This window comes from Dermacentor andersoni, chromosome 2, assembly GCF_023375885.2.
Source record: "Dermacentor andersoni chromosome 2, qqDerAnde1_hic_scaffold, whole genome shotgun sequence".
Lineage (NCBI taxonomy): Eukaryota > Metazoa > Arthropoda > Arachnida > Ixodida > Ixodidae > Dermacentor > Dermacentor andersoni.
Window position 1 is genome coordinate 75,776,085 of NC_092815.1, and position 14,552 is coordinate 75,790,636.

Below are 14,552 nucleotides of genomic sequence, written 5' to 3' on the forward strand. Positions count from 1 at the left end.
TGCATGCACTCATCATTCCAAAGTCGTTATGCCTCAATCGTGATGACTCTAGAATTGACCCATCGTCGATCATGCCATCGTTGTCACCATCAGCATCATACTGTTGTCGGCATTCGACAGATGCATTACACAGATTAGCATTACCTTTTCAGCTTCTAGGACAGAATGCACGTGGTGATCTGCCGCAGTAATATTATGAGAGACACTTGGGCGGAACAATTGCTGGCCTCAATCGGCAAGCCTCCCTAACATCATTTATTTCAATCTCCATAATAATCCTAAATTGTGTCACAAAACTTCTACAACAAATGTCAACATGGTTGCCATAAGACCTTGTCTCTCATGAAAAACATAACTATATTGTCATGTTCACTAACTTGATCTCCTCCATTGAACTTAGTTCTTGCGTTGAATGGATGCTTCTAGCGTTTTAAATTCTGCTACTTTGTGCCACTGCCTCCTTCTCCTGAATAAGCTCCACATGCAATTACTAAAATTCACTGAATGCTTTCTTCATGACTAAACACAATTTGTATGTTAACAACTCCAATTCACAAATCTGTCTTTTGTCACTTCTGGCATGCCACAATGCTGAGTGTTTAGGCCCTTGATTTTTCTCATTTTAGATCTCGCAAAGAACTTAACGTAGAAAACTAAACTTTCTGTTGATGACTGTGTGTTTTGTCGTGAAACAACCGAACTCTGGCAGGTCTGTTTCTGTTCAAACAGACTAAACAAATGGCCCACTGAGTAAAAAAGCCAGCGTCTGTCGTCTCAGCGAAATGGAACCTCAAATCCCATTGGTTGTGACCACATTGCGAGCGTGCCTCTAGGGAGCAGAGCGAGTGAAAGGGTACGTCTGCCATCGCTCTAGTGCGCCAGGTGTTGCGTGAGGGGAGAGGGCGCCGCCGCAATGCCACGTCATCCTTGCTCTCGCAAGCCGGTGTCCAGTCCATATCTCCCCCACCCCCCCCACTTGCTTAGCTGCTGCACGTGCCCAGTGGGGCAATGTCTCCACTAATGTCTCTTCGGAGTGCCATCACTAGTTTAAAACCTAATATCAGTACCCTAGCAAAAAAAAACTGATAGAAATTTCTACAAGTCTCTTAGGAATATGTATAGGTTGTATGGGTCCTTCTAAGAGTGATATATATTCCTACCTGACCCATAGAACTCACTGTGCTGCCTACAAGACCAAATAGCATGATGTATCAGTCTTTTAAACCCAGGTAGAGATCATCATATGACATACAGGAATCTGATTGAGGCACTGATAAAGCATGTTAGAAATAGCACACAAGCCGGTGCCCACATGCCTGAAGAGACGTTTTTAAAATGAACTGAATATACAACCCTGAATGCATTGCCTGCCATGTGAACAGATTAACAAACACAGTTGGGATATTAGAGTATCAAATAAAAATGAAGTGTGTAAACTGTGCAATTATCAAAACTTTTTACAGCTTGTATGCAGATATATTATCCTAAACATGTTTCAACATAAATTAAAGCACACGTTTTCAAAGCACAGCAGCGTTACTTAGCCTGTGAAACTACATTGGGGAAGTTGCATGAGAAAAGTATCAGTCCATCTTTGTAGCAGGCGTGCTCCAGTTCTTTTAATACAAAATTACATTTACAAATTTTGCGAGACAGATGTGCAACATTTAATGCATATTCAAAACAGAATTACTGTCATCATCATCATCATCATCATCATATTTATGTCCACTGCAGGACGAAAGCCTCTCCCTTCGATCTCTAATTACCTCTGTCCTGCGCCAACCGATTCCAACTAGCACCCGCAAATTTCCTAATTTTGGCGCACCACCTAGACTTCTGCCATCCTCTACTGCACTTCCCTTCTCTTGGTACCCATTCTGTCACCCTAATGGTCCAACTGTTATCTAATCTGCGCATTACATGACCTGCCCAGTGCAATTTTTTTCTCTTAATGTCTATTAGAATATCATCTATACCCGTTTGCTCTCTTGTCCAAACTGCTCTCTTTCTGTCTCTTAAAGTTATACTTAGCATTCTTCGTTCCATCACTCTTTGCACGGTCCTTAACTTGTTCTCAAGCTTCTTTGTCAGTCTCCAAATCTCTGCGCCATATGTCAGCACCTGTAAAATGCACTGATTGTATACTTTCCTTTTCAATGATAATGGTGAGCTCCCAGTCAGGAGCTCACAATGTCTGCCGTATGCGATCCAGCCCATTTTTATTCTTCTGTGAATTTCCTTCTCATGGTCAGGGTTTCCTGTGATTAGTTGACCTGGGTAGACGTACACCTTCACAGACTCTAGAGGCTGACTAGCAATCTGGAATTCTTGTTCCTTTGCCCGGTTATTTATCATTATCTTTGTCTTCTGCATATTAATCTTCAGCCCCACTCTTACACTCTCCCTGTTAAGGTCCTCAATCATTTGTTGTAACTCGTCCGCAGTGTTGCTGAATAGAATAATGTCATCGGCAAACCGAATGTTGCTGAGGTGTTCGCCGTCGATCCCTACTCCTAAACCTTCCCAGTTTAATAGCTTGAATACTTCTTCCAAGCACGCAGTGAATAGCATTGCAGAGATTGTGTCTACTTGTCTGGCTCCTTTCTTCATAGGTATCTTCCTACTGTTGTAATAAAGTTTATTTACAAAAGCAAAACAAAGCACTTTCAAGACTGTGGATACTAACTGTAGCTCTAACATGTCAGGCTGAGTTTGTGAATGCCATAAATTAGACACTAGCAACGTGATTTCATTAAAGCTACTTTCTGGGCTAGTTGGTGCATACTTGATTTGAAAATTATGACAACGCTAATGCATCCATCCACAAAGGAACAAGGACAAGACACAAGCAACATGACTACAAACATGACTAGGGTTTATTTTACACTCCATTATCTAAAGAATAAGCAAGCAACTTCAGCCACATTTAAACAAACACATAAGAGGAACAACACAGACTGAAGTACCAACTTCACCATGCCCATTTGTGCTCACAGATGCTGTATAGAACACCAGGTCTAATTGGCACATGCTTTTATAATATTACAACTTCATATGAAGCTATTTTCTCTAGACTATGCACTTTTGCATTCATCCCAAAAGTGTTGTGATATGTGACAGAACACAAGTGAGCTTGAGCAAAAAGAACAAACTGGCATGGCACACTGACAAGAAGCAAGGAAACAGGACAAGCATCGCTATTGGTACAAGATCTACAGCAATATATCAGAACATGACAATACAGCAATATTATTTAAGCAAAAGTGAGTACAGATCTGAGAACTTATTCAAGTAAGAGCATGGATTTACCATTTTTAAAACCACACATTCATGAACAAAAACACCTAAACATCAGTGAACATATTGCAAAATCAGAAGACACAATTCTTCACTGGGTGCTAGTTCAACCACCGCACGTCGAAATGTGTAAAAGTAGTTTAACCTGTGTAGCCTTCAGCACGTGACAGCAAAGAAGACTATCAGAACAGGCTTCATGTATAGTGTTTGGAGTCTTTGATTCAAACCGTAATACACTGTTAAAATAAAATTTCACAGTTTGCTTGTTTCATTCAGAAAAAAGATAGTGTCTTAGTCATGCCGCCACAGTTAACGGATAAACTTGCACCAGCTACATTGAGTCAAAGGAGAAAAGTGAGGAAGACAGATGCATGGTGTGAAAATGATGCTGTTGTATCAAGTAGCATAACTGCTCACTTAACATTCAGCTGCTTTCCATGCCTCTGCATACAGACTGAGAAGCTTTACCTCTTCACCATCTGCTAGTGAAGCACTGTTTGTTCACTGTGATCACCCACTCAAGGCAGTCACGTGGTTAAGTAGGGCCCTTCGCTACATGCAAGGACACCGACCTGAAACTGTGCATAAGTCCTGTAAAATATTGTCATGTTTTGGCTACTGCAACTGTTCATCAGCAGCTGCGTCACTACTGCCAACATGCAGACCATGCAATTCCCAAGCACTTAATTAACAAGCGTACAATAATGAAGAGTGGCAAATTGGGCTAGCTGGTTCATTAGGAAAACAGGAAGCTATCGCAAGAAAAAATAAACACTCCAGAATTTTGATGGCTCTGGCTTGTTTAATATATTCAAACATCAAAAAGCTGATTATTACAGAATGCCATAAAGCATGGTGCTTTGTTACCAACTGCTGTTTTTTAAAGCTATAACCTGTTATTACCAGACATTCATGTACCATGGCTGAAGACATACTGTTCATCGTTACCATGTCTTGAGCACGGGAATTAGTCTCTTTCTTAAAGGTTTCGTATTGTCCATTCAAAAATATTGTTGTCTATTTCTATAAACACATAAAGGCGCATAACTTCGCTGGGTGTTACGTAAACTAGTGGCTCCTCTCTCCTGACGCAGACTGAAAGGTGCTTTGCATGGAGAATTTCAACAGGAAATAGTTTCTTGCATTTCAGAATTATACAAGAATTCGCTCCAGTAAGAATTCTACAAATGAGAGAAAATGCACCTGAGAAGCTGACAAATGCACTGTTTTTAGTCTTTATAGTTCAAGTGTACTGGAGAGAGTGGAATGTTTGTTGGTTGACGACCATTCGGTAATATTCAGTGACACTTGTTGAGTCACAGCCATGGTTGTGGACTACAGCCTGTTTTTCACTTTCATCCAAGTTCAGGCACAGCTTTCCAGTACCTAACGAAACTGTCTGCTGATCAGCTCCCCTCTCCTGCGCACCAAAAAAACTCACTGCTTCTGGTGAAAGATTTAAACTAGCTTTAGCTGCCTGTAACTTACAAGCAAGTACATAACATTCCAATATTTGTAAAGGAACATCATTAGCTCCACTGACCAATTTCACAAGAAGTTCATTTCCGCCTTCAAATACAAATGAACAATGCGACCAATGAGGTCCTAGTTTAGCCGCACTTTTAGGAAGATGCAGGATTTCGTGTACATTCTATGCCATTGCACCCAATCCATACAAAGACTGTGCTCTCACAACAAACTCCGAGAGAAGATCAGATGATCTCATTATGGTCATCTGAAGTGACGGTGTCTAGTAGAAGTATATAGACACCCTCCACAAGCAAACTGGAATGTCTGACATACTTATCCAGCAAAAAGCTATGAAGGCATGGTAATGAATAATGAAGAACCCACCACTTCCATTCACTAGCTTTCCAGATTGTGAAGTCTGATAATCTTCGTGGTGTACGTGTGAACCAATTCGGTGGCTTGATTGCCAATAACCTCCTGTTTAAAGAGGCTAAACTTTGTTGTGAACCAATTGAAACATCTTTTCTCTTTTAAACATGATCACATTTTTATTCTTTTTAAGCTGTTGTATGGTGTATATTTGTTCCAACAATCTTTCCTTTCTGAATCCTGGGCTTAATAGTTGATTTATATGTATTGTCTTTTGTGATAATATAAATGCATTATTTCTGACTCATTTTTTGGGCAAATGAGGAAGCTTGCTTCTCCTTGAAGCACATTACACCTATACAACACACAGATACTGATAGACTATAGATCTGGCAAACTAATATGAATACACTATTACACTAATAAAAAGAATACACTAGTAGACTTGTACAAGCAGAATAGCACAGATACGTCCAGAATAGAACTAAAAGTAATTTTATCAGTGTATCAGTTGTATTGTTTCATAATGCAATAGAAAAAAACTGATATAATTTTTATTAGGTTGCCCTATCAGATTTGTTTTCTAGTGATCTTTCAGTGTAAATGCATATCAACTTTTTGGCTAATGCTAATAACTGAACACATGGCTTTTTGTGCTGCAATTTTTCTTGGACTCCTGCTTCCCTTAAACTTATACTGTATAATATGCTTGCAAGATCAAAAAACTGGAGTATGCTTCATCAATCCGGGATATACCTACAAAAAACACAACTCTCATATTTAGTTGAAGCCATACAAAACCAACCTGTAAATTTTATTGCAGCTGCTTATTCCCAAACCGTAAGCTTATCAACAATTAAAGCTTGCCTTGATTGGCCAGGCTTGTCAACAAAAAAACTTACCCATTTATTTCACAAATTCTCAATTGAAACATATGTTATTACCTCCTTGTATCTCATTGAGAATGAACTACAACCTCAAGGTACAAGTGCCAACTTGCCAAACCAATCTTTACTATTCCTGTAAAAGGCAGCCTCAGAACACACACACGCACACACACGCACACATATATATATCAATGAGCTACAAGGAGGTAATAAAAGCATGTTTGAATTGAGAATTTGTGAAATAAACAGGTAAGTTTTCTTGTTGCCTAGCCAATCAAGGCAACCTTTAATTGTTGATATGCTTGCGGTATGGGAATAAGCAGCTACAATAAAATGTACAGGTTGGTTTTGCATGGCTTCAACTAAATATGAGAGTTGTGTTTTTTGTAGGTATATCCCGGATTGATGAAGCATACTCCAGCTTTGATCTTACAAGCATATTATACAGTATAAGCTTAAGGGAAGCAGGAGTCCAAGAAAACTTGCAGCAGAAAAAGCCATGTGTTCAGTTATTAGCATTACTCAAAAAGTTGATATGCATTTGCATTGGAAGATTATTAGTAATATGAATACCTAAGTACACGGTGCTTAATAAGAACAGAGTGTTTAATTTTGTAGGTAAATGTGTTAAAAAGACTAGTCATGATGTGAAAATCTCTTCATTTTACTTTTACCACCCCACCTTACCACCTTCTACCTTTACACACACACACACGTACGCACACACACACACACACACACACACACACACACATACACCATGGCACCCATTCCGTAACTCTAATGCTCCATACGATAGAAAATACGATAGAAAATTGGGCAAGTTGTTGAAGCTTCATGGCAGCTACTGCATGACAGATGCCGACAAAAGTAATAGAACGGGACAGGATACAGCACTATCAAATGAAGTTTATTGAAAGAAAACAACCAATATATAACACACATCACGTGACCAACACCCGGCCCCCTAGCATATGCAGATACATACCAAAACAACCTTCACATCACCGAATGCACATGTTTTGACGGCAACACACATGTCACGGCTGATTAATCAATGTAAAAAAACAATTACTAAGGCACAATGCAACTCAGTGGCTTTACTTAAGATCTAACACGGCAACCTCGCTATCTTGCAGCGAGATGGATGGCTGGCTAACACTTAGTGAGCTTTTCTTTCTAATGTGATAAGCCTCCATTAATTCATATGAGAGCTTTTCACACGTGTGTGAACAGCAGAATAGTACTTTCAATAACTGGATGACGCCCAATGCTGCAACAATGCACAGAAAGGTGTGGATGCGGAAAAACCCTTAAAGAAACTATGGTACTTCCTTAGTCGAATGTTTAAGCACCTTCCAGTCTGACTGATATATATTTTGTAGGCTTCAAGAAAAAGGAATCAAATAAACAACATTTTGTGTGCAAGAGAAAAATTATATGCTATATTTCACTTTGCAGTCCTCCCTGCTCAGACACCTGTTGTGAAGAATGTGCTTGTTTATTGCTTCAGATATTCCCTTCAGTTTATATTTAAATGAAAACCCAATCCTCTCCTGGAACTTAGAAGCCACCTTTTTCTGCCTGTGCGACAATTAATAGAGGGGATAATGGCAACTTTGTTCCGCTCTTGCTCCTTAAGCTTCTTCCACCCTGGTTGCACCTTAAGTTCCTTAATTAATGTGTTTCAATATAAAAAAGCCACTGAAACTGAATAACCTGCCTCATTAAGCCTTGTCACCAGATTCCTTACACTTTCAAGGATAAGGTGAGGATAGCTCTTGGTTGGGGCATCTCTAATTGTGTGAGTGGCAATACTGTACTTAATAAGTTTTGAATGGCTAGACCTATAATCAAGAAGGGGTTTAGAAGTTCTCGACTGATATCCCCAGCATACGTGATCCCACATAAAAGTAAGCCTGATATAAGAAGTTGCAGCACATATTTTTTCTGGAACTTCTAAAGTGAAGTTGAAACCTTGCTATTGTTCTCTAAATAGCTTCAGTACTTCGATGACAGCTCTGCGAAAGTTATCATTTGCTCATGAAAAACAAATAATCATCCACGTATCTGAAAATTTTAAGAGCAAGCCCACTCAGGTTTTGATTATTTTCTGGTCAACATAACTTAAAATATTACTGAGCACTGGTGCAACACCAGAACCTATGCAGATGCCAGCATTCTGGACACATATTTTACCTTCCCACTAGACCAAAATTGACCTTAAATAGAAATCAAGAAGCTCCAGAAAGCTTGCGACAAGAATTTTACACCTTTAGCAAATTCCAGCAAACCTGTTTGATTGTGTATGCAGTCCTTAACAAACTACAAGAGACGCACCTGCGGCAAAGAATTGTATAAAACTTCTGCATATATACTAAAGCCTGCCCATTTTCCCAGATTATGCTCCTGCAGGAAGTGTACAACAGTCTGAGAGCTGGCAGCAAGGAATTGGTCGTTGATTCCCAGCCTGTCAAGGTGTGTCTGCAGAAATTCTGAAACATGAAGCCATGATTTATATTCCGACACAATGGTTCTGAAATGGATTCCCTAAGCTTGTGTGTTTTGCACTGAAGAAGGCGCATAAAAGAAGACCTTTTTCCACCTTAACATCATTTGAGACTGTTGTCAAACCAAACTGATTCAACTTCGTGACAGCTCAACATTTTATGTCAGCTATATTGGTATAAATTTCATTAAAATTTATGTCAGTGGCTGACACACCCTCCTCCGGAAAAGTGCTTTCCAACATGACAACACAATGTCCTTTTTTGTCTCCAAGAAACCTCCAAGTTTCTGCCCCATACGTTAGCACAGGTAGAAGGCAATGATTCTATGCTTGATTGTACACAATTATATATATATATATATATATATATATATATATATATATATATATATATATATATATATATATATATATATATATATATATATATATATATATATATATATATATATATATATATATATATATATATATACTTTGTATTCACCAACCAGGGCCAGGGATCAAGAGAAGCCAGACACCACTGACCAATTTCTGACTAAAAGAATTAATTTTTTACCTTATACATCTTGTTTTTACTGTACATGTCCCTCACCTCCATCCAGGTTCCCAACATTTATATCTAAAAAGGGTCTGTCCTGAAAGTAATGTCAGTAAATTTATTGTGATGTGACTGTATGTCAGAGCGGTCTAACTGGTTGAAACTAGTAGTGACGGAATCCAGCTAAGCAGCGGTTCGTCACTCAGTGTGCTCCGAACATTGGAGAGTGTTGGACGGGCCTGTCCGTGAGAGCTGTTTTTTATTCTTGTGCAAGTGAAAATGCAGCGCTCATTAGAACAAAGATTTGCAATCAAGTTTTGTGTGAAACTTGGCAATACCGCTGCGGAAACTGTTACTATGCTCAAGATTGCTTATAAAGAACATGCCCTGTCAGATTGGCAAGTGTTTCGGTGGCACAAGGCCTTTTGGAAGGCCGGGAAGAGGGCGACGAGAAGGACTGCGCTGGATGGCCATCCACGACCGCTACGACTGACAATGTGACACGAGCGAGGGAACTGTTGAACTCAGACCAATGATTAAGTGTTCGTTTACTGGCCGACATGTTAAACGTTCCGAAAACTCAAGTTCATGAAATTATTACAAACGATATCGGCATGCTGAAGGCGTGCACAAAAATGGTTCCAAAAGTGCTCACTGACAACGAAAACTCACGCCGCGTGGAAACGTGCCAAGTAAATCTCAACATGTGCGCAAACGTGAGCAAAAATTTTTGGACAACGTCATTACAGAAGACGAGACTTGGGTATTTGAATATGACCTGGAGACCAAAAGGCAATCATCTGAGTGGCACACACACTCGTCCCCTCCCCAGAAGAAAGCCAGGATGAGCAAATCAAAGATCGAGATCATGCTCATCGTTTTTTTTTTTTTTTTTTACATCCACGGACTGGTTCATCATGAGTTTGAAGAACCTGGAACCACTGTGAACTCCAAATTTTATGTGGATGTCCTCGAAAGACTGAAACGCAGGGTTCAACATATCCGGCTGGACATTTCACACAACTGGAAGTTGCACCACGATAATGTGCTGGCCCACAGTGCCTTCATCGTCACCGACCACCTGGTTAAAGCAGGGGTTCCAACGATCCCCCAGCCCCCGTACAGCCCAGGCTTGGCTCCCCCCCCCCGACTTTTTTATGTTTCCATGACTCAAAACACCCCTGAAAGGCAATCATTTTGGGACAGTGGACATGATCAAAGCAGCTAGCACCACAGCATTAAAGGCCATTCTGGAGGAGTACTACCGCAACGCATTTGAGAGCTGGAAGTCTCACTGAAGCCGATGTATTGACGCAAAAGGAGAGTATGTGAAGATTTTTAAACTTTTTGTAACAACAAACACAATAAATGATTTTTAATCGCCTTACTGACATTACTCTCAGGACAGACCCTGTACATGCACCTTGAAGGTATGTATGTGGAAAGCATTTCAACCTCTGCTTGCTTTTCTGGCATGGAATAAAATGGCCTTTTGTCTCTAAACCACTTACTTTTAAACTATTCCATTTGGTTCATTTTTGTAACTTCTCCAGAGTTGCATTCACAACTTTCATAGTTAACCGGCTCCGTTTTCATTCTTGCTTCCTAAATTATGCCCTCCTGTCATGCATAATTTGGAAGGCCTTCTGTTAGCAATGGGTATTGTATTTCAAGACTATCAGTTCAATGTTGCATGAAGAAACCTATTCTTGGAGTGAATTATTGTTCAGCTTGATATCATGATACTGCTGCATGGTTGTTATTTAACTCTGCAAGAGAATGGTCCTGCCATCCTACCAAGAGTGCATTTCATGGGTATTACTCTCTTTCTTTTGACGTTAGTTTATGAGGCTCACAGATATGTATCTGTGTCAACAATAACACCTGACATCTAATTTTGTGCAACATGCACTACATTTAATCAGATAAAAGTTGCATGTTTTGTCTCTTGGACCAGTCTGCTCAATGGTAGGAGCTCGAGACCACAAATGAGAATGGTTGGCCAAGATCTGTGGTGTATGTCCCGTGTTATGCATCTGACAAGATTTCATGGTGGCAAGAAGACATATCAGACATGATGTGATCTTTCTAATTATTGTGCACAGAGTTATCAGCATGATAATATCCTTAATGCTATAAAGAGTACCTCCAGCAAGCAGTCTATATGCTTATGCCTTTTTGCTGCTTATGGCAACAAAATCCAACATCCTTTGAAACATGCTCACTTGCTGTCGGATGCACAAAATGAAGAACGCTGCCTTCTCTAAATTTATTAGCAACAAGAAAGCCACTCTGGAAGCAATTATATACATACACAGCAACACACACTAAAACCTACAAATGGGAGAAACACACAAACTAGGCTAACAATAAAAGAAACCTGACACCAAACAAGCGTTGCACGTTACTCAAGTATGCACATTCAACCTGAGTTAGAGAGATAGATGGTCGACTCCCGCACTCCTGTGCATGCATGTGGATATGTTAAACCTTAGCTACTCTTTCTATATCACAACTATCCCCATGTTTGTGAAATCTGGTGTACAACCGCAAGAACAATGATGGCTTGACAGGTGGTTCACCTTTCACTGAGTTCTATAAGGAGGATGCATCAACTCTTCCAGCCAATGTACACATTACCACATGAAAGCAGCAGCTTATAAACAGCACAACACCATACAGCACAAATTATATATTTGCCACGTGTTATTAAACTTCCATCATTAAAGTACATTAGAATTGGTGCTAAGGCTGGTGCACAATATATGCATATACTTTAAGCAATCAAATAATGCAGGAGCTTGGAATATGATTGACTATTCTCGGAACTGCTTTGATAATACAAAAGTCAAGGCTTTGTTTTTGGCATCACCCACTCCAATTCGTTTTCTTTTTTTTTTTTTTTTTCAATTGAAGCTTTGGCAAGGTTTGTGCCATGCGCATCGACCGTGATTTTTCCTTGTTCGTGCACGGCCATGACCATAATACAAGAAAATCGCCCCAGTAACGCAGTGGTCCCTGCCTACCTTCTTATATACTTTACCGCAATACATTACGTATGCTTCACCGCATATCATGACTATTGCGGCAAAGCTGATTTTATGGAACTGACATATGTAACGGACCTTTTGTTCTTCTGCTGCTCGCATGAGCATAAGCTCGAAAAACCACAAAATACAAACTTGGCTTGCTGCTAGTTGATTTCTAGCTAACATTTCGAGACGTCCACGTTGTTTACAAAAAAATCGGTGAAGTTTCTCGCGCTCGGACGCGCTTCAAAAGGCAGCGTGACCACCTATAATTAAGGCAGTCATAAGCGGCAACGAAATCCACACAAGGTACATCAACTTCCACAAAGCTACTGGGCAACGCCATCAATAAATGGCACAGGGGCCACCCAGGAGCTGGCAAAAGCTGCGATGACATCCACACAAGCCACGTCGCTTTCCACAAAGCTATTGAGCAACACGATCAGTCACAGGCACAGGTGAAGTCCGCAAAACACTACATGGGCAGAACCACTACGGCCATACTCAATCACTTCGCCACAAGCTCTCACATTGAACGACATCAAACAGCTACAATCACTTCTCTACAGCCACGGACACAGGCGAAGACCGCACGGGCAGAACGGAAGCACCGATTCAGGGCTCTCGTAGCGTTCATCGCTTTAGCGCCACCTATTTAAAAATAATATACGGAGCCAAGCCAAACCATTATTTAGCGTCTATTTGGGTGAACCTAACGCTTTTGGGCCCTAAGCGTTCGAACGACCAGGGCACTATAACGCTTACCCCCCCTTTCCACTCCGTCGACCGGGTCGCAGGAACGGCGGCCTTTCATAAAGACACACACACACAAACATATATATATATATAGATATATATATATTGAAGCAGTTTATGCTATAATTATTTTTTGCTTTGCAAGCGTAAATTAGCAATCACACGGCAGACGCTACATAGCCGACCAGAGTGGCGAGTTTTTGCATTCAACAAACGTGAAAACGCAATGGTAGCAGTTATGTATCATTGCACACTTCACAGAACTTTATTTGGAAAAGAACATCGATCCCTGAATCAAAAGAATACATTGTTGTGCCAAAGGGAAAATAAAGACTTAGGAGGGCAAGTAAAGAAAGGACAGGTCGAGCGCTGAGGGTTATAATAAACATACAATTGCAGGGTTATAACATACGAGTAACAAAATGCTATTAATTAGGCTGGTTTGAAATTGTTAGCTAGCAGTGCAACATGGAATTAAAATGCAATCACAGCGTTTCTCCTGAAGTCTGTCACGACAAAAATTAATTTTCTCTTTTTCAGCCTGAAACACGCAGCGCCTTAATGCCTACGCCGACGTCTTCATAGATGACAGTGTTTTCTCTACTTCCACCATGGTGTCTTCTGGAGATTTCACAGAGTGTCCCACGGTCCTGGGGTCTTCGTAAATTTCATAGTCATTACCACCCTCGTCGGTTTTATCGCCAAAGAAGTGTATAACCTTGTAGCCATCTCGAACAAGTTGGTCAAGGCAATAAGTCTTGTCCCAACCGCGCGGGAAAACGTCGAAGCTGATCTGTCCTCCGATGGAGTACTGCAGGTTGTAATCGGCAAAGTTTTCTCGCAAAGCCTTCACGAATTTCGTTCTGATGCCATGTTCTTTGTCGTACATTTCGAAGGCATTTCGTTCGCTGAGGCTGCAATTGCGGCCAATTGGCGACACATTGAGCATGCCCGATCGAAACTCGACGAAAGTTCCGCGCTTCTGGGGCAAAGTCAAGTCGGCCACGTAGCGGAGGCAGAAGTTTATCAGTTTCTGCAGCTTCTCCTCTCCCATGAAGTTAAGCAGGCTCTGCTTGCCGATCAGTTTACCGTTCCTGTGGGCGACCAAGCCGTTTTCCGAAAACACGTATTCAAACTCGGCTACGGCACCTGGACCTCCCATTTGCTCTTCTATCTTCACCAGGTCCGAACCACCGACAAGAGCGACGGCGACATCACGCTTCAGTCTTTGGAGAAACTCGGACATTTCGTTGGTGATCACTTGCCTGCTCTTAGTCAATGTTCCGTCCACATCAAAGAGAAACACTGTTCCCAGCAGCTTAGCCATTCTACGTGAGTTGATGCTACAGCTAAATCAATATTAATACAGTTCCTCACGGCGCATTGAGGAAGACGCGAAGCGCACACAGAAAACCGCGTACCGTCAGCACTTGAGCAAAGGTTGCAGTAGGCAATAGTACGATAGTACTGCTGGCCACGTCAAATGCGCCGCTGCGAAACCGACTCGACTTGAGCTGCGGCTTACAGCCGGCTCGCGTGCATGTGCACTTGTTCTTTATTCTATGGCACCGTCAGCACGTAGGCAGCATCTGCATAGAATAAAGAACGAACTTGGCATCTGTCACACAACGTGTATCAAGTTTTCCCAGCTCTCGAGAATATGGATTTCAAGCACGAAGCGAGAAATCCCA

The 14,552-nt window shown here is 40.9% G+C and overlaps 1 protein-coding gene across 1 annotated transcript; it reads right to left on the minus strand.

Moving 5' to 3' along the window:
* Positions 1–11,330: 11,330 nt before the first annotated feature.
* On the minus strand, positions 11,331–14,408 carry Pmm2 (phosphomannomutase). Its single transcript, XM_050188771.3, has one exon. The coding sequence runs from the start codon at positions 14,186–14,188 to the stop codon at positions 13,427–13,429; it is 762 nt and encodes a 253-aa protein (XP_050044728.1). The 5' UTR covers positions 14,189–14,408; the 3' UTR covers positions 11,331–13,426.
* Positions 14,409–14,552: the final 144 nt, after the last annotated feature.

Coding starts and splice junctions, on each gene's coding strand:
- Pmm2 (XM_050188771.3), bottom strand. CDS start 14,188: ATGGCTAAGCTGCTGGGAACAGTGTTTCTCTTTGATGTGGACGGAACA.